This window comes from Podarcis cretensis, assembly GCF_951804945.1.
Source record: "Podarcis cretensis genome assembly, chromosome: 16".
Classification (NCBI taxonomy): domain Eukaryota; kingdom Metazoa; phylum Chordata; class Lepidosauria; order Squamata; family Lacertidae; genus Podarcis; species Podarcis cretensis.
Genome location: NC_137186.1, coordinates 4394486 through 4414332, shown reverse-complemented (window position 1 = coordinate 4414332; position 19847 = coordinate 4394486). Strand labels below are relative to the sequence as shown.

The following is a 19847-nucleotide window of genomic DNA, read 5'->3' as shown; positions in this document are numbered from 1 at the left end:
TTATATGCTCAGAGGTACTTTATTATCACGTACTTCATTTTTAAAGAAAGGGTGGTGCTAAATAGGTCAGGTGGTGAAGAAAAGGTGAGCTTACCAAGACAGAAAGACCTGCAATATACCGTATTTTTTGCTCTATAAGACTCACTTTTTCCCTCCTAAAAAGTAAGGGGAAATGTGTGTGCGTCTTATGGAGCAAAAGCAGGCTGCGCAGCTATCCCAGAAGCCAGAACAGCAAGAGGGATCGCTGCTTTCGCTGTGCAGCAATCCCTCTTGCTGCCTTCTGAGATTCAGAATATTTTTTTGCTTGTTTTCCTCCTCCAAAAACTAGGTGCGTCTTGTGGTCTGGTGTGTCTTATAGAGCGAAAAATACAGTATATATTAAACTACACCGTTCCAGGTAAGGGGATGTTGTAGTTCCTGAAAAAGGCTGATAGGTTATCCTTTGCTGCTGGGATGGATGTGGGGGGGAACTTTGCCCCCTCCCCAGATATTGAGGGACTACAACTTCCACCAACACTGACTACAGGTGATAAGAGTCCAGCCACATCTGGAGGGCCACAGATGTTCCAGATTCCAGCTTCTGTAAATGTAAGTTCAGCACAGGATCGCTGATTAGTTCGTATCGCCCAGAGAAAAATGCAGCCAGCAGTGTCCCATGGAGAAACGGTCTCTGATGTTGGCGGTAGCATCTCACCATCACGACTCGTGAGCAATTAAATCCATTTTGGCTGGATGTTCGCAACACAGTTGGCATTGGCTCAGCAAGAAATAAATATGGCATCTCGCTCTTTCTCCTTAAATCATTCCCAGCCCCCCCCCCACTGAATAGTTCCAGAACCAGCCGAGAAACAAGAAGAAATTAGCGCAAATGGAGAATCAAGATCCTCTGAGGGTGACTTTTGGCCGGACTCCAGGGCCTTTGGGAGGAAGAGGTGGTTGTCTGATGTAAGTATTTGCCTGGTATTCAGAGGTAGACTGCTTTTGCACACAGAGGCTCGTCAGCAGAGGCATGACTTACAGATCTTCAGCTCTGCACAGACCAAGCAAGGCGGTCTGGTAATTGCCATTCATTTCAGCCTGGTGGAAGATAATAAGGGATATTAGAAGGCTTTGCATAATTGAGTAAGGGGCACAGCCCACCCAGAATTAAGCACTTATAAAGCTATGGTTTTCCCAATAGTGATGTATGGAAGTGAGAGCTGGACTATAAGGAAGGCTGATCGCCGAAGAATTGATGCTTTTGAATTCTGGTGCTGGAGGAGACTCTTGAGAGTCCCATGGACTGCAAGAAGATCAAACCTCTCCATTCTGAAGGAAATCAGCCCTGAGTGCTCACTGGAAGGACAGATCCTGAAACTGAGGCTCCAAGACTTTGGCCACCTCATGAGAAGAGAAGGCTCCCTGGAAAAGACCCTGATGTTGGGAAAGACGGAGGGCGCAAGGAGAAGGGGACGACAGAGAACGAGATGGTGGGACAGTGTTCTCGAAGCGACCAGCATGAGTTTGACCCAACTGCGGGAGGCAGTGGAAGACAGGAGGGCCTGGTGTGCTCTAGTCCAGGGGGTCACAAAGAGGCGGACATGACTAAATGACTAAACAATATCCAAAAGGGGAGATACAGTGGTGCCTCGCAAGACGAAAAGAATCCGTTCCGCGAGTCTCTTCGTTTTGCGAAGCAACCCTATTAGCGGCTTAGCGGCTTAGCGCTATTAGCGGCAAAGCAGCTAAGCGGCTATTAGTGGCTCAGCGGCTTAGAAAAAGGGGGGGAGCGAAAAAAATCGCAAGACTCGCAAGACGTTTTCGTCTTGCAAAGCAAGCCCATAGGGAAATTCGTCTTGCGAAGCGCCTCGAAAAACGGAAAACCCTTTTGTCTAGCGGGTTTTTCGTCTTGCGAGGCATTCGTCTTGCGGGGCACCACTGTATTCTATTCCCCTCTGCTGACCTGAACATACGCATATCTGACAAGAGAACCCTGTTAATAATCTCTGCATAACGGGATCCTGGTAGGATTTGATGGAAGGTCTAACTAACTAAATATCCCATCATGGCCAAGCAGATTAATTTCATTTAAAGCCATCCCCACTTTTCAGCCAAAAAGGGCTCCCTCCTCTTACACCTCACTTAAGGAAAAAAAGACACAGCACAAAAGGAAAACAAATCAGGAGGGAGGAGGAAATCAGCAAACTCAGGTTCTGAGTTTGCACGTCGTTTCAGGGACCGGCTGGGATGGAAAAGTTCGAGGAGGGGAGGGACTCAAAGTTGCGATGCAACCCTGGACCCTGGACCCCTACTCTTCCTCCCTCCATCTCTGCCCACTCCCCACAGTAAAGAAAGCCTGGTGCCCTTACCTGGAGGAAGGAGTAGAGGGAAATCCCATAATGCTTCCTGAACTCGGATCGGATGCTGAGCAGGTCGGTTTCGCTACGGGAAATCAGGATGCGGGCCAGAGTTCTTGGGCTGGTTTCTGGACCCTTTAAAGAGCAGACGGGTGAGGGTTAGGATATATATATTTATATTGTAGATGTCATAGCACTCTCGTGGTTTAAGAAAGCTGGGAGAGGCAGGCACAGCCATCAGGATAGGATTGCTCTTTCTCACAGGCTAGTGAATTTTGGATGGGCTTATTTGCAAGGCTGTGGCAGAGGGATGTAAGGAGGCCTTAGGGACGCGGGTGGCGCTGTGGGTTAAACCACAGAGCCTAGGACTTGCCGAACGGAAGGTCGGCGGTTCGAATCCCCGCAACGGGGTGAGCTCCCGTTGCTCAGTCCCTGCTCCTGCCAACCTAGCAGTTCGAAAGCACGTCAAAGTGCAAGTAGATAAATAGGTACCACTCTGGTGTGAAGGTAAACGGCGTTTCCGTGTGCTGCTCTGGTTCGCCAGAAGCGGCTTAGTCATGCTGGCCACATGACCCGGAAGCTGTACGCCGGCTCCCTAGGCCAATAAAGCGAGATGAGCGCCACAACCCCAGAGTCGGTCATGACTGGACCTAATGGTCAGGGGTCCCTTTACCTTTACTAAGGAGGCCTTACACACACAACCCCATTCCGTTCTTCATCTCGCCATCCGCTGCGACAAAATTATAACTTGCGCAATTAATTACACTAATGACATTGTCATTCCATTATGCCACCCCGCCAATTTCGGGCACAAAAGGAAACACAGTGTGACTCTAAAGGTGTTCGTATGTGCAATAAATCATGTCTCATTTGCAATCCAAAAACAACAGCAGAGCAGTCGTTTCGCGTCAAGCCATGCCCTGTCTGCAGCCGTTTTGGTGCCCAAAACACTTTATTCAAATTCCTGGAGAAAGGGAAGGATACACTTGTGCGACAGAGCGAAAGAAGGGTGGATTAATTCTCCTTACCTTAACCGCTTGGTAGAGCTTTGTGGCAAAATAGAGAGGGGTGTTTCTGAGGATGGAGACTGCAAAAGAACATGGATTTAGAATAATAATAAACCAATCGGATAACCAACATGTTCTCATATTGTCTCTGAAAACCATCTTCAGTTATCTGAAGCATACCCAAAACAATACTGTATGCTTGTGAAACATGGACCACTTATAAATGCCATCTCCAACTCCTTGAAAGACTCCATCAATGGGGTCTCCAAAAATTTTTACACATCACTTGGGAAGACAGGCAAACTTATACCAGCGTACTAGAAGAAGCCAAGATCACCAGTGTTGAAGCAATGATTCTTCAACATCAACTTCGTTGGACTGGTCATGTTGTGCGGATGCCTGATGGTCGTCTTCCAAAGCAGCTACTCTATTCTGAACTTAAAAATGGAAAGTGTAATGCTTTAAACAAAAGAGGTTTAAAGACTCTCTCAAGGCAAATATAAAAAAATGTAGTATAAACACAGACAACTGGGAAACACTGGCCTGCGAGTGCTCCAGTTGGAGAACAGTCATGGGCTTTGAAGACACTCGAACTCAGGACGCAAGGGAGAAACATGCTAGGAGGAAGGCACGCTTGGCAAATCCACACCATGATCAACTCCCACCCGAAAACCAATGTCCCCACTGTGGAAGGACGTGTGGATCCAGAATTGGCCTCCACAGTCACTTACGGATTCATTGTTAAAACCGTGTTTATGGAAGACAATCTTACTTGGCTATGAGTGATTGCCAAAGAAGAAGAAGAACCCAAAACAAGCCAATCTTTCTTTTCTAAAATCCCCAACTTTTCGGGCGTCTTTAACCACTGTATCGCAGGTAGAAATTCACCAACAACATTACAGCTCTGTGCTGGAGCAACTTGACCGGTTGACTTCCTCCTCCTCAACCAAACTGCTCTGGGTCATGCCCAGTTGGTTATGGGGGAGAAATCACCCCACTGTATTCTCACAGCCAACCCTGCGAGGTAGACTAGGCCAACAGCGAGAGACTAGCCCATCCTGTGAGCGTTTCTGTCAGAGTTGCTCCAAACCCAGGTTTCTAAGCCACTAACTATAATCTCACAGTTCCTGCTTGTTCCTGGCCAGACCTCTCTACAGAAAACATGAAATCGTCAAGGACGAGAGTGTCCCTGAGCATGTTTGGTGTGTTATTTCCTTTACGGCAGATGAGGCCAGAGTCAAGAGTAGATAGACATACACGCCCTGCTCACAAACAGATACCATTCACATGCATAGAATCAGAATTGTAGAGTCGTAAGGGACACCAGGGGGGCATCTAGTCCAACCCCCTGGAATTCAGGCATCTCGACTACAGCATCCATGACAGATGGCCATCCAACCTCTGCTTTAAAATCTCCAAGGAAGGAGAGTCCACCATCTGCCGAGGGAAACCGTTCCACTGTCAAACAGCTCTTACTGACAGAAAGCTCTTCTTGATGTTTTAGTCGAAATCTCCTTTCTCGTCACTTGAAGCTATGGGTTCGAGTCCTCCCCTCCGGAGCAGGAGAAAACAAGCTTGCTCCCTCCTCCATGTGACAGCCCTTGAGATATTTGAAGATGGCTCTCGTATCTCCTCTCAGTCTCCTCTCTTCCAGGCTAAAGGTACCCAACTCCTTCAACCGTTCCTCATCAGGCTTGTTTTGCAGACCCTTGATCATCTTGGTCTGCACACATTCCAGCTTGTCAACATCCTCTTTAAACTGGGGAGCCCAGAACTGGACACAGTGCAGTGGACGCTCGGGTTGCGAACATGATCTGTGCGGGGGGCACGTTCGCAACCTGTAGCATCCGCAACCCGCAGCGCCGCACCTGCGCATGTACAGGTCGCGGTTTGGCGCTTCTGCGCATGCGCAAAGCACGATTCAGCGCTTCTGCGCATGCGCCGAAACCCGGAAGTAACCTGTTCCGGTACTTCCAGGTTTGGCATGGTGCGAAACCCGAAATCACACAACCTGAAAGTGTCTGTAACCCAAGGTATGACTGTATTCCATGTGGGGTCTGACCAAGGTATTTCTGCATTCATACACCGCCCCCCTCCAAGCACAACAGATAGAAAGGCTCTGGGGGGGGTGTCACATCCAGCCCACGCCCCCTTACCTACCCAGGGTCAAGCCAGCCTCGAGGGCCTTCCCCTCTAAGTACTTCTTCATAGCTTCCTCCACCTGGAGCCCAGTCATCTTGTGGTACGAGACGAACACTGTGGGAGAAAGAAAGGATTAAGCCAGACTGCTTCTAAACATGTTAGGAATATTAGAAGCTGCCTTGTACACTCTGAAGGGGTCACCTCAAAAGCAGATTCACTGAATAATCATAGTTTAGAGGTCCCGGACCCTAAGGAAGTCAGATTATCCTCCACCAGGAACAGGGCCTTCTCAGTGGTGGCTCCGAGCTGGTGGAATGCTCTGTCCCAGGAGACCAGGGCCCTGAAGGATTTAGCTTCCTTCCGCAGGGCCTGTAAGACAGAGCTATTCCGCCTGGCTTTCAATTTCAACTTAGCCTGATCTTTTATTCCCCTTCCTTCCCTCCCCCTCCCCTTTTTATGAAGATTACCCGCTCTGGGATCCCACAGCTAATTCTCCCCTGGTCTCCTCGCTGGCCCAAATAGGACTAATTTAGCCAGCTAGCCCTGGTGATCATCTAATGTTTATTGGATGGATTTCCCCCCTAAATTGATTTTTCAATTCTGAATTTATTGTTATTCACATTTTATACTGTATTTTATGCTGTTTTTGTTGCATCAATTAAGTGTTTTAAATTTGTTGTTAGCCGCCCTGAGCCCAGTTTTCTGAACCGGGAAGGGCGGAGTATTGATAAAAAATTATTTTTTTTATTATTCTTTATTATGAAGGGAAGAGCCCCTGGAAAACCTATTGGCTCTGACTCAGGGGCCCATGAGAACGCCGTTTTAGTGCATTGCATAGAATGCCAGCATGGCTGAACTCAACTCCTTTCCCCAGAAATAGCAACTTGCAAGCTTTGCAAACTAGACCTTGCCTCTGTTTAGATGTTGGGGACTCCGTTCGGTTAGGATCCTGATCCACTCGCTCTCATCCAACTTGCCTGGGTCGCCGCCTCCGGGACCCGCGAGGGCCTGGAAGAACCCACAGGGACACACCACTGAACAAAACAATTGCACAGTCGAAATAAAAACAGCCTTTTTTGAAGTCGCAACAGCCCTCTCTGTCGTAACAACTTAATTCAGGGATCAGTACTCAGTCCAGTGCCCAGGACCTATTTGAAGTGCCGCATGACCTATTTAAACCAACAGGCCTTGAGCTTACAAGACATGGGGTGTAGAAGCAATCCCCAGAACATGCGCAGAGTGAAATCGGTGCCATCCAATCGCAGAGTAACCAGAGCCTGCTCCTCACATATCTGAGGACTCAGCTATGTTAATAAAAAAACAGCGATTTGAATGTGCTATAAACATGCAACAGAGATGGCGCTAGAGAGCAAGGAATTTTAAAAAGTGATTTTCCATAGAGTCTCCCCCCTTTTGTTAAAACAATCTAATTTCTGACTTATTTATAGCAGGGGTTTCCCTGTGTTTAGATCTACTTTCAAATTAGGGATGCAACATGTGTAGGGATACAACTGAGAGGGGTAGTCTCAGTATTAAACATGAGTAAGAACAGAGCTTCATTTAAGGAATACACCCAGTCTTAATAGAAACTGGGGAGCCCTGAGGCTTTAGCCCCCAAACCTATGAGGTCTTAATTATCTCTGATCCAGTGCAGCCGGTTTTCCACCAACTCCATCATTATTCATTTAACCTCACACAGCTGGAATGCGAGACAAGGAAGAGCTTTTTATCAGGGCGGTTATAGAGCTGCGATTTTTAAAATCATGTCATACAGTTGCACTCATACATACAAAACAGAGCATTTGATTATGCAAAAGCATTCCTTATCGCTGCTTCACCATCTATAATAGCATGCACAAATGCACCTCGAATCTGCACCGGCAGCTAATTCCTTAAAGCCATATTCGGACAGCTTGATGGGAAATTTATGAGAAATTAAACACGGAGGGAACATGGGTAGAACACATTCTTTGAAGACACGGGGAGAGTTCAGCGGCAGTGTTATGTACTGAGTTGAATAGGATTCAGAATGCAGCAGTCTGATTGGTCCTAGAACAATAGGATCCAGAATGCAGCAGTCTGATTGGTCCTAGAACAATAGGATCCAGAATGCAGCAGTCTGATTGGTCCTAGAACAATAGGATTCAGAATGCAGCAGTCTGATTGGTCCTAGAACAATAGGATTCAGAATGCAGCAGTCTGATTGGTCCTAGAACAATGCAGCAGTATGATTGGTCCACAGGAGCCACCCAATCCAGCTCCAGATGGAAGTGAATCCACAACCTGATTGGCCTACAGGAGAATTCCGGAATTAGCCAATCACGTGGGGCCCGTTGTCTAAATAATGTATATAAAGCAGATACTTTGAGGGGACTTTCATTCCTCCTCACCACTATGAGCTGAATAAAGAGCATGAAATCACTTTGTGACTCTGAGTATATTTCACTGGCGACAAAGGTGGGATCCCGCTGAGCTGACTGCCACACACAGCACCGCAGCACCGCCACCTGCCGCATCGCTGCCTCGCACCGTGTATCCAGGCTTCAGCTCCGGGACCCAAAGAACTCACAACGGCAACCGACAGCAGCTTCTCGCCGTTCAACCCAGCATCTGGAGGCTGGGAAGCGTACGCCTCCCGTTTCACCTTCCTCCTAGAAGCCAAAGGGGTCACCGACGAAGAAGAGGGCGATATTCTTCAGCGTCTGCAGAGAGGAGACGTTTGAAATCGCCCAGGCTCTCCTTGCGCCTGAAGACGTCGCTACTGTTCCATACAAAACAATAATGGAACAGCTGAAGGGGCACTTTTCGCCGCAGCCCTCAGTGGTGGCTCGTCGAAATGCCTTCTATGCAAAGCGGCAAGCCCCTGGGGAAACCATAACTGGGTTTGTGACCTCTCTCCGCCAAGCCGCCCGGTTCTGCAACTTCTCAGAGCTGGAGAACATGCTTCGTGACCGCCTCGTCGGTGGCCTGAAGGATGAGAAGCTGCAACGACGCCTCTACGCTAAGAAGGACCTAACGTTCCAGGTTGCTCTGGAGGAGGCCCTGGCAACGGAAGCTGCCAAGAGGTCGACGCAAGAGGCACGGCCGAGCCTGCCATCCCAACCGAGCGTCCACCACCAAGACCTCACCGACGACTCAGGATCCGACAGGGAGGAGGTGCACCGAGTACAGCGGCGCACTCAAGCAGCGCACAGACCAGTCAGACTGCTGCATTTTGGATCCTATTCAACTCAGTACATAACAGGCAGGATCAGGCCCAAACCTTGTTGTGTATCCTGATGCGTTTGGCCTTTATGAACCATGGGGTAATCTCATTTTCAACGGGATAGAGACGATCTCTACAGGGCTCGCATGCATCAGAGAGATCATGGAGTCTGAATAATCTCCATTTCCAGACTTGGACGTCTCACCTGCGTATCTTGCCGTATCAAAACATAGTCAGTGACCCCAGAGTACCTTTCACGGTTGCCCTGGGAGAAAGCAGAAAATCAGACGTCAATGACATTGGCCGTGGGCTGGCAGTCCTTGAGTTGGATCCAAATTAACTACGCTTTACTCCTCCCATCACAACAGAAACAACTTAAACTAGCAGTTTCTAAGCTGCTCTGTCGATTTTAATGGGTCTAGAGAACGGCCAGTTTAAGGCTCAAACCACACTTCCGCTTTCCCCCCGGGAAAACCCGATCCTTACCGCTGAATTGGAGCGGGCCTAAGGAAGTCAGATTATCCTCCACCAGGAACAGGGCCTTCTCAGTGGTGGCTCCGAACTGGTGGAATGCTCTGTCCCAGGAGACCAGGGCCCTGCAGGATTTAACTTCCTTCCGCAGGGCCTGTAAGACAGAGCTGTTCCGCCTGGCTTTCAATTTCAACTTAGCCTGATCTTTTATTCCCCTTCCTCCCCTTTTTATGAAGATTACCCGTTCTGGGATCCCACAGCTAATTCTCCCCTGCTCTCCTCGCTGGCCCAAATAGGACTAATTTAGCCAGCTAGCCCTGGTGATCATTTAATGTTTATTGGATGGATTTCCCCCCTAAATTGATTTTTGAATTTATTGTTATTCACGTTTTATACTGTATTTTATGCTGGTTTTTTGTTGCATCAATTAAGTGTTTTAAATTTGTTGTTACCCACCCTGAACACGGTTTTCTGAACTGGGAAGGGCGGGGTATAAATAAAAAATTATTATTATTATTATTATTATTATTATTATTAATGTGCATTGGGTTTTCTTCTGACTGATGTTTGCTCCCATTTATTGCTAAAACAGCAGGGCAAAGGCAAAACTGCTCAGACCCCTAGTGTCCGATCTCACGTTCTTGCTAAGATGCAGGTACTGGCAGCATCAGGATCCACATGTTCAACAGAAGCAGAGTGTATTTGGGGGGAACTAGACAATGAGGACTAGCCACTTAACCGCTTTTATTTTCAGAGCCGCTGTTTTCCCAGAATGTTTTTACAGATTAGGCACACGAGAAGCCTGAAATCTGCCGTGCGCCCCACTTAAAATATTTCCAGTAGAGCTCTCACCAGATTTTTTCCTTTTTCTTTTTCACGAGCCATTTTAATTGCATGCAGATAAGCTGACTGGTTTCAATTGCATGGGGTGAAAACAGCAGCTCAGAAACCTGTAGCCTGCTTCCTAGAACCGAAACAGATGTGATTGTAGCACCCTGCTTGTGGTTAACGCTTAGCTGGAATGAAATATTCAATGCAGCAATAGAGAAATTAAAATAATAATTTATTTGTCAGACAAATAAATATGAGGCACAGTGGTTACCAAGCTCTGGCCTGCCCTCCTGCCATTCTGGCCAGCACTTATATTTCCTTAATCCAGCCCCCTTGCTCCTCCTGTGGCTGCCTCTGTCCAGTCAGCCTGGTTGAAATTCCTATTGGCTGTTTGCTAGAACCAATCACAAAAGATACACCCATTTCCTTCTGCCCTTTTATGGGAAACAAAAAGCTATATATTCTTCTATCTATAAATGACAAATAAGTAGTAATATATCTTACATGTGTCTCAACAAGGAACCTTAATTACCAGCTCACCTCGCCCTATTGCCCTCCAAAACAGATGGTTAATCTTAAATTTTTATCTTAAACAGATGTCAAGGATCATCATTGAAAGATCTCCTTCCTTTGGAGGTATCTAAACAAAAGCTTGACAGCCATATGTATGCTCTAATGATGTTTCCTGCTTGGCAGGGGGGGCTAGGCTGGTGGCTGATGGCCCCTGTGATCTCTTCCAACTATATGCATAAGGATTTAACATTTCTTAGCTTCTAATTCCTTTGCATAATTACATTTAAGCCAATATATTTAATACATAACATAGATAGCTTTTTAGAAGAATAAACCTTTTCAAAGTAAGGAACAGTTTCCAGCCTCAAAAATAGAAAGAAAGAAAACCTATCTTCTCCAGCCAAGCCAGTTGCCTTTTTCACTGCTCTTGACCTTTCAACCTTAGGAAAATATGGCTCAAGTTTAATGGGAGGCACATGGTTTTATTTTACTATTTACCCACTCTTAATTATGTTTTTCTCTGCTTTTTTATCTTCTGTAATATGTAGGGTCAGTGTAACCTTGGCTGTCAGCCTGTAATTCCCTTTGACTTTGAGAATTGTTTTCTGCTATAAATCAGGGGGCCCCCTTGTCCAGGAGAATAAACATCTTGCCAAGGTTTTTCTAGGCAGCTGCTCTTCTGCCTGGCATGAACATTTGAAAATCTTTAAGCTCATTTTAAAATACAGGCCCTGATCAAGCCTTAATAAAAATGCAGGCTATGATTAGATGCCTCATGATGACGGCATGTTGCTTTCAAGTTTAGAGAATATATTTGCTCCTCTGCTTAGAAGACAGATTCCTTTCCTAAAACAGCCCTTCCCAATGCTGATTGCTGTAATTGCATTTTGATAATTTGATTATGTCCACTGTTGTTGTTTTTAAATGACTGCTCAGTTGCTGATTTTTAAATGAATACTTTATACTAGTTATGTCACTGCTTAGTTTTTTTATTATTATTATTAAGTGGTACATAAATTTTGCTTATAAGGCCATTTCACCCTCCTGGGCCTCTGTGAATATTTCAGACTCAGCCCCATGAGGTAAGTTGTCTTAAACTGTTTTTAATATTGTGTTTTTATACTGGAACCCACCCTGGGACCTTACAGTGAAGGGCAGGGAAATAATAATAATAATAATAATAATAGGCCAAAACGTCTGGAGGTCACCAGGTTGATGCTTTAATACATTAAAATATTTTTTAAATACAAAAAAAAACCCTTAATATGCTTCCTGATTAATTAAAGGCTTTGTTGGGGGAAATCCAAAACCCCAAATATTTTTGAAGTAAATCACAGGTCCCCTAACCCTTCCTCCTCCATTTAAAAAAAAACAAAAACTAGGTGATTTTGAAAAAAATATTGCATACAGAATGGCTTTTCCTCTGAAAAGCAGGCTAAATTTGCATCTATAACAGAAGCCAGCACGTGTTTTTTACACATATTTTCCAGCATAGCATCTCACCAACATCAAATCAGATCTTTGGCTATCACAGCCTAAGACTTCCTTCAACCCCCATCTAATGGTTTTCTAAAATCATTTCCAATTCTGCATTTCATTACTATAATTATTGCTATGTCTGAATCCTTATTTGGCCCCTCATTTGACCCCAAAGAGACAAATGCCCTAAGTGCCTCCGAATGGTCCTTTTCCCCCACTTTTACCTTGATCAAGGCATCCAGGAGACCCTGAAGGAAGTCGCTGGTTTTCAAAGCGATGTCCTTCTCGAGGTCCAAACCGAAATCTAGGCACAGTGGAGGAAACAATTTTGGATTAAAGAGAGATGGTTTTACCCAGATCTGATAGGCTTTTGGGAGTTAAGCAATGCCATTAGGATTTTAAGCAGGAACAAAAACTGTGAGGCCTATTTCTCTCTTTTCTGTTTTGTGCTGTTTTTTGTTTTTTTAATGACCTCATTTTTATATGCGGACTTGAGGGGCTTGTTTATGTTAACAGGATGGGGTCTAAAAGGATGCTTGGACAAACAAACAAACAAACAAGCACCCCACATTTAAACACAAGCACATCCAAGGCAGCTTACATCAAATAACAATAATATGAAGTGCTTCTTTAAATAATCAACTTTACAAAAAAAATAATAAAAAAATCCATGATGCCATCTTGTGGCGGTGAGTTCTGCAGGTTAACGATGCATTGAGCAAAGGATGACTTGCTTTCCCTCTGTCCAGAAATCTGCAGCCTATCTGCTTAATGCAGGGGTCAGCAGTCTTTTTCAGCAGGGGGCTGGTCCACTGTCCCTCAGACCTTGTGGGGGTGGGACTATATTTTGAAGGGGGAAATGAACGGATTCCTATGCCCCACAAATAACCCAGAGGTGCATTTTAAATAAAAGGACACGTTCTATTCATGTAAAAACACACTGATTCCCAGACCATCCACAAGCCAGATTTAGAAGGCGATTGGGCCAGATCCGGCCCCCGGGACTTAGTTTGCCTACCCATGGCTTAATGATTTGGGGATTCTCAGAAAGCATGAATAACTCTCCAATTTCTCCAAACCAGGCATATCCACAACCTTCCACCCTTAGCTGTTCTTTAAAAGACAGGGGGAATGAAGTATATCATTTTTTATTTCGTTCCTTCTTTACCATGCTTGTAGCAACCCAGGATCTCCCGGAGTTGCTGGCTGGTTCGGGTGGAGAGGATTTCGAGAAGCGTATCTGCCTCCAGGCCCTGGAAAGAGGAAGGGCGTTTGTTGAGTAACCTTGGCAGCTTGAGTGTGGCAACACTTGAAAAGGCGAGGGAGCTCAAGAGCAGCACGAGGGCGGAGAGGAGGAGGCGATGCGGTCAGCTTCCAAGCTGCTAAGTATTTTTTTTATTTATTTCATAAAATGCAAATATTGATTTTTTAAAAATAAAATAAAACCCACACACCCTCAAAGCCGTTTGCAAAAAAAAGTTAATGAATAAAGTCACTCCTAAGAAAGATTAGCAACAATTATTTAAGATTTCCCAAAACTTAAAACAGCAAGAGACTAAAACCCTTGCCCTCTCCTCTTGCTCTTGGATGGTGCGGGATGGAGGAGGTTGTGGTTGCCTAGCAACCGCATCTCAACTCAGACCCTGGTCCACGCGTAGGACCAGGAGGAAAAGACCCGGCAAAGCCATAGTCCAATGCGTGGAGCACCTGCTTTCTTGCATGCAGAAGGTCCCAGGTTCAAATCTGGCATCTCCCTGCTGGAGAGCTGCTGCCAGTCAGTGTAGACAATACTGAGTTAGATGGGCAAGTGGTTTTTAAACATGAGGACTAGAATCTTACTTTCTGTTAACAGGAAGCTCAGTGAGAGAGCACCTGCTTCGTATGCAGAAGGTGCCCGGTTCAATTTTCCCATTCCCTGGGCATCTCCAGGTGGGACTACAAAATACTCGTTCCTTGAAAGCCTGGGGAGCTGCTGCCAGTCCATGTGGGCAATGCAGGGCGAGGTGCACAAATGGCCTGACTGAGCAAGACAGGGACCGACGGCCGTACCTTCAGGGCCAGGTTGATTTCATGAGCATCAAACTGAGCTGCTGGCTTCAGCAGACCCATGATCACGCCCTCCAGGTGCCCGGAAAAAGCCGCTTCCAGAGTTTTCAGGAGGTCCTGAGGAGGGAAAATAGAAATGCATTAGGAGGAGGATTAAAACCATCTCTGAACAGTCTTCAAAGGCTGCCCCATGCAAAGTGCATTGTAGTGGACTATGCCGACTGTTACAAAGGCATTAACTACTATGGTCAGTGAGGACGCGGGTGGTGCTGTGGGTTAAACCACAGAGATTAGGACTTGCCAATCAGAAGGTCGGCAGTTGGAATCCCTGTGACGGGGTGAGCTCCTGTTGCTCGGTCCCTGCTCCTGCCCAATGGGGATGTCAAGTGCAAGTAGATAAATAGGTACCGCTCCGGCAGGAAGGTAAACGGCATTTCCGTGCGCTGCTCTGGTTCGCCAGAAGCGGCTTAGTCATGCTGGCCACATGACCTGGAAGCTGTACGCCGGCTCCCTTGGCCAGTAAAGCGAGATGAGCGCGCAACCCCAGAGTCGTACGCAACTGGACCTAACGGTCAGGAGTACCTTTACCTTTTACTATGGTCAGTACATTTCTGGGCACAGTTCAAAGTGTTGGTGCTGACCTTTAAAGCCCTAAACGGCATCAGCCCAGTATACCATCTTCACCCACATTGTTCAGCCCGGACACTGAGGTCCAGCTCTGAGGGCCTTCTAGCGGTTCCCTCCCTGTGAGAAGTGAGGTTACAGGGAACCAGGCAGAGGGCCTTTTCGGTGGTGGCGCCTGCCCTGTGGAATGCCCTCCCTTCAGATGTCAAGGAGATAAACAACTATCTGACTTTTAGAAGACATGTGAAGGCAGCTCTGTTTAGGGAAGTTTTTAATGTCTGATCTTTTATCGTGTTTTTAATATTCTGTTGGCAGCCACCCAGAGTGGCTGGGGAAACCCAGCCAGATGGGTGGGGTATAAATTTATTTTATTATTATTATTATTATTATTATTATTATTATGGCTGGTAAAGTCAAGATGGGCCAAAGCTGGCAAACCAGCCAAAGTTTATAGAAAGCTGACACTCAGATGGACATTTGAAGGGTCAGATTGAAACCCCCTAATATAGGATTAGGTAAAGGTAAAGGGACCCCTGACCATTAGGTCCAGTCGTGGCCGACTCTGGGGTTGCGACGCTCATCTCGCTTTACTGGCCGAGGGAGCCGGCGTACAGCTTCCGGGTCATGTGGCCAGCATGACTAAGCCACTTCTGGCGAACCAGAGCAGCGCACGGAAATGCCGTTTACCTTCCCGCCGGAGTGGTACCTATTTATCTACTTGCACTTTGACCTTCCCCCCAAAAAAACTCCAGATCTAACAGGAGTTTGCTGCTTCCCATCCTCACCTGTTTTGTGAAATTCAGGAACTCTTCAGCAATTTGCTGCCTCTGTTCATTGCTCCTGTTGGTCAGTAGGTCAATGACGGTTACATATTCGACACCTGTCACAATAGACAGCAAACTTAGAGGCTAACCACTAAACCGTGGTTCTCTGTATGTGTTCTTCACATATATAAATCCCCCCTTTCAATTCTGTAACAGGATAAGTCACATTTATGAATCAAACACGTATACATAACCACCCGCTTTATACAAAGGGGATCTGTCGGTTTGCATCCCACTTTTCTGCCTGGAGTCTCCTATGTGGTGCCATTCGTAAGATGCCAGGGTTATGGGTTCGAGTTCTGACGTGCATCAATTAAAACTCAGCTGAATGTGACGCTGTCAGACTGTACAGAGGGCAGCGGCTCACATTCAGTTCCTTTCTCACTGAGATAAAAAGTTCATTGAGCGACCTTCAGTCAAATTGCTACTTCTGAGGTTAACCTACCTCACAGCGCTGTTCTGTGGATTTGCAAAATACATATATACAGGGAAAAACTAACAAGGACACAACACATGAACGCCACAGCTGTGATTTGTTACCTTTCCCACTGACGGCGTCAAGGAGTGCTTGGACATCTTTTTCCACCTCAAAGTTCAGGTGGGGTCTGATCGTCCCCAGAGTGCCCCAAACAGCTGTCTAGAGCAAAATAAGAAACAGATGGAATGGTCACCAAAACTCCGAAATCTTCGTGATTCGACAAGTGCCAAGCCAAGTGCTCACCTTATCTGCAAGGGGCAAATGCCTGAGGATTTCGTTGACCAAGGATCGTCTCTCGATTCCGTTCACCAGCGACATCCTGCGCCCGCAGCTGCCAAATCTGAGCTTTGGAAAACAACAGACAGGGAGCTGTTATCGCAAACTAGACAGCATGGGACGCGGGTGGCGCTGTGGTCTAAACCACAGAGCCTAGGACTTGCCGATCAGAAAGTCAGTGGTTCGAATCCCCGCGACGAGGTGAGCTCCCGTTGCTCGGTCCCTGCTCCTGCCAACCTAGCAGCTCGAAAGCACGTCAAAGTGCAAGTAGATAAATAGGTACCACTCTGGCGGGAAGGTAAACGGCATTTCCGTGCGCTGCTCTGGTTCGCCAGAAGCGGCTTAGTCATGCTGGCCACATGACCTGGAAGCTGTATGCTGGCTCCCTCGGCCAATAAAGCAAGATGAGCACTGCAACCCCAGAGTCGGTCATGACTGGACCTAATGGTCAGGGGTCCCTTTACCTTTACCTTTACCTAGACAGCACAGAGAGATCCCACCTGATCTCTGTGTCTGAGATGGAGGAATCTGAACACTTACTAAGGTTTGAGCTTGAGAAAGCTCTGTCATAGCACTAGTGAAGCTGAATGCTGGAAGATTCAGGACAAGAAAGGCATTCTTCACGCAGTGCGGAATTAAACTGCGGAACTTCCTGCCACTGGAGCTGATAATGGCCACCAAGTTGGATGGCTTTAAAAAAGGACTGGAAAAAAATTCCTGGAGGATACTAGCCGCAATACATGGAGAAAAGTGTTTCTCCACGTGGTGGGAATGTAAAAAAGCGAAAAACCTCTGGGAAATGATATATAATGAGATGAAAAGGATGTTGAAATATACATTTATTAAGAAACCAGAAGCATTTTTACTTGACATTGTAGGAGATGATACTAATAGATAGGATTGTAAGTTGTTTTTATATGCAGCAAGAATATTATTGGCACAAAAATGGAAGCAAGAAGAACTGCCGACGAAAGAAGAATGGAGTATGAAATTGATGGACTATGCAGAACTAGATAAATTAACAGGAAGGATTCGAAACCTGCTGGATCAGATATTCTTAGAAGACTGGAGTAAATATATTAATTATTTGAAAAGTAATTGTGATGAACAGATTACACTAGTAGGACTACAAGAAGTTTTGTAAGGTGGGTTATTTGAAATATTACAAGGAAGATTATGAAGAGAATTATTAGTTAAGGATAATTAAATGTAATATAGACATTAAGAAATGCAGAATAAGTGATAAAGAACGGAAAATCATCAGAGGTGTTGATGGAAGTCTAAAATATTGTATAAGATGAGAAGATATGTTGTATGACTGTTGGGACTGATACGTTAAAAAAATCAATAAAAATGTATTTAAAAAAAGAAAGAAAAGTGTTTCCCCCTTGAAACAAAATGACTAATTAGAAGAGTCATTGTAGAAGAGTCAGTGTTAGAAGAGTCAAGGTAGATTTTTTAAAAGGGCTTCACGCAGCATAGAGGTAATCAAACCACATTAATTTCAAACGAAAATCTAAACATCTTTTTCAGTTCGTTATAGATATTTTCCCAGAATCCCACTATCTCTTTGCACTGCCACCACATACGTAGAATCCTTTCTCTTAGGTATCACGTCAGAGGAAATAAAAAGAACGGTTAGACCAATATTTATGTATGCAACTACGGCGGCAATGTTATTGATTGCCAAAAATTGGAACAGCAGCAGCGTCCCACCTAAAACAGACTGGTTATCAAAAATGATGGAATACTTCCATACTGCTGAACTAACAGGGAGGATAAACGATACAAAAAGTAAATAAGGAGCGGACTATCTTTAAGAAATACATCAAAATTTATGTGGGAAAAGTAGAATTTCTGACAGATACTGAGTGAATCCAGAAAATGGTTAGAGTGAAAGGAGAATAAAGTCAAGATAGAAGAAGAGATTAAAGAAGTAATGAAATGCGTTTAAGCTGGTTGGAAAAATAAAGTAGCGTAACGAGAACGGCTGGAAGTCAAGTCACTTGGTGGGTGTCCGTGTGGGGTAGGTGTGTAGGTACAGTGGCACCTCAGGTTACATACGCTTCAGGTTACAGACTCCACTAACCCACAAATAGTGCTTCAGGTTAAGAACTTTGCTTCAGGATGAGAACAGAAATCATACTCCGGTGGCGCGTCAGCAGCAGGAGGCCCCATTAGCTAAAGTGGTGCTTCAGGTTAAGAACAGTTTCAGGTTAAGAACGGACCTCTGGAACGGATTAAGTACTTAACCACTGAGGTACCACTGTATAGTATAGGTAGGTATTATATAGAGTAACGTAGGTATGTTTTATGTTATGAAAGGTAGTATGTTGTGTACATGTATTGTGTAAATGTATATGTATGTGTTTTATATGTTAATAAAATTTAAATAATAATTTAAAAAAACACATTAATTTCTCTCACTTGCAACCCCTCAAGAGATCCCCTGGGACACCTGCGTAAGGTCTCACTGAGGAGGAATATGGTTTGAGACTCATCCACTTTCGGAAATTTACTCCCCCTCCCTCTCTCATTTCTGTCTTCAGGATCAGTTTGAGAAATAGTCCATTCATTCCATCAGCCTGCCTTAAACTGAACCCCAGATCCTAGGTAGGGTTGCCAACTTTCTAAAGCCGCCTGACTCCTATGATGGTAAAGGTAAAGGTAAAGGGACCCCTGACCATTAGGTCCAGTCGTGGACGACTCTGGGGTTGCGGCGCTCATCTCGCTTTACTGACCGAGGGAGCTGGCGTACAGCTTCCGGGTCATGTGGCCAGCATGACTAAGCCGCTTCTGGCAAACCAGAGCAGCGCACGGAAACGCCGTTTACCTCCCCGCCGGAACGGTACCTATTTATCTACTTGCACATTGACGTGCTTTCAAACTGCTAGGTGGGCAGGAGCAGGGACCGAGCAACGGGAGCTCACCCCGTCGCGGGGATTCGAACCGCCGACCTTCAGATCGGTAAGTCCTAAGCTCTGTGGTTTAACCCCCAGCACCACTGTGTCCCTATGATGTTAAACAGCAGGAATTAAACAGGTGAGACCTTTTCCCAGAGTGGAGCCGGTTTGGGTAAAAGTTTCACCCTCCCAGTCTTCTATGCATCAAGCATAGAGGAGCAGGACTGGTCTTTAAAAGTTGGCAACTCCCAAATGCATCTCCCCCCCCCCCAAAAAAAAACCCCACGTCTGAAGAACGTACCTGGCTGTTTTCTGTGTCTCTCTCCCGGACAGCAGCAAGCGCCTTGTCCTACGTGAGCGGGTGGCAGTGACAAGTCACCTCCACCCAGCACCCGAGGGAGGGCCTCAGCCGACCAGCCCGCGATAAGTGGATGAAGGAAAAACCAGTCTGGTCTGTAGCTCTCAAGCCAAGAAGTCTGTGCCTTTCGCAAGGCAGGCTGCCAAGTATCGTAATTCCTTCCTATCCCTGGCGGGGCTGCAACCAGGAACTGGAGCATCAGGAATAAAAAATGACGTCCTTCTGAGACGTGAGCCCAAACCTGACAGGTGAAGGAACAGGTGATGGGCAGGATGGGTGTCTAAAGTGGAATAATAATAATAATAATAATAATAATAATAATAATAATAATAAATTTTATTTATACCCTGCCCT

At 45.9% G+C, this 19847-nt stretch overlaps 1 protein-coding gene across 1 annotated transcript; it reads right to left on the bottom strand.

The window, feature by feature from the left end:
- ANXA9 (annexin A9) lies at positions 1 to 19587 on the bottom strand. The gene is made up of 13 exons (XM_079958600.1): positions 19437 to 19587; positions 16200 to 16301; positions 16019 to 16115; positions 15440 to 15534; positions 14034 to 14147; positions 13153 to 13237; positions 12209 to 12288; positions 8896 to 8955; positions 6397 to 6493; positions 5504 to 5599; positions 3365 to 3423; positions 2349 to 2471; positions 1 to 1077 (listed from the first exon to the last, which is right to left on the bottom strand). Exons 2-13 carry the CDS (start codon positions 16272 to 16274, stop codon positions 1015 to 1017), a joined length of 1044 nt encoding a protein of 347 aa, XP_079814726.1. The 5' UTR covers positions 16275 to 16301; positions 19437 to 19587; the 3' UTR covers positions 1 to 1014.
- Positions 19588 to 19847: the final 260 nt, after the last annotated feature.

Excerpts from the sequence above, each read along its gene's own strand:
- ANXA9 (XM_079958600.1), bottom strand. The coding sequence starts at position 16,274 with ATGTCGCTGGTGAACGGAATCGAGAGACGATCCTTGGTCAACGAAATC. Across the intron at positions 15,535-16,018 it reads TGACGCCGTCAGTGGGAAAG|GTGTCGAATATGTAACCGTC; the intron begins GTAACAAATCAC and ends CTATTGTGACAG. Across the intron at positions 13,238-14,033 it reads AAATCAACCTGGCCCTGAAG|GGCCTGGAGGCAGATACGCT; the intron begins GTACGGCCGTCG and ends TCCTCTTTCCAG.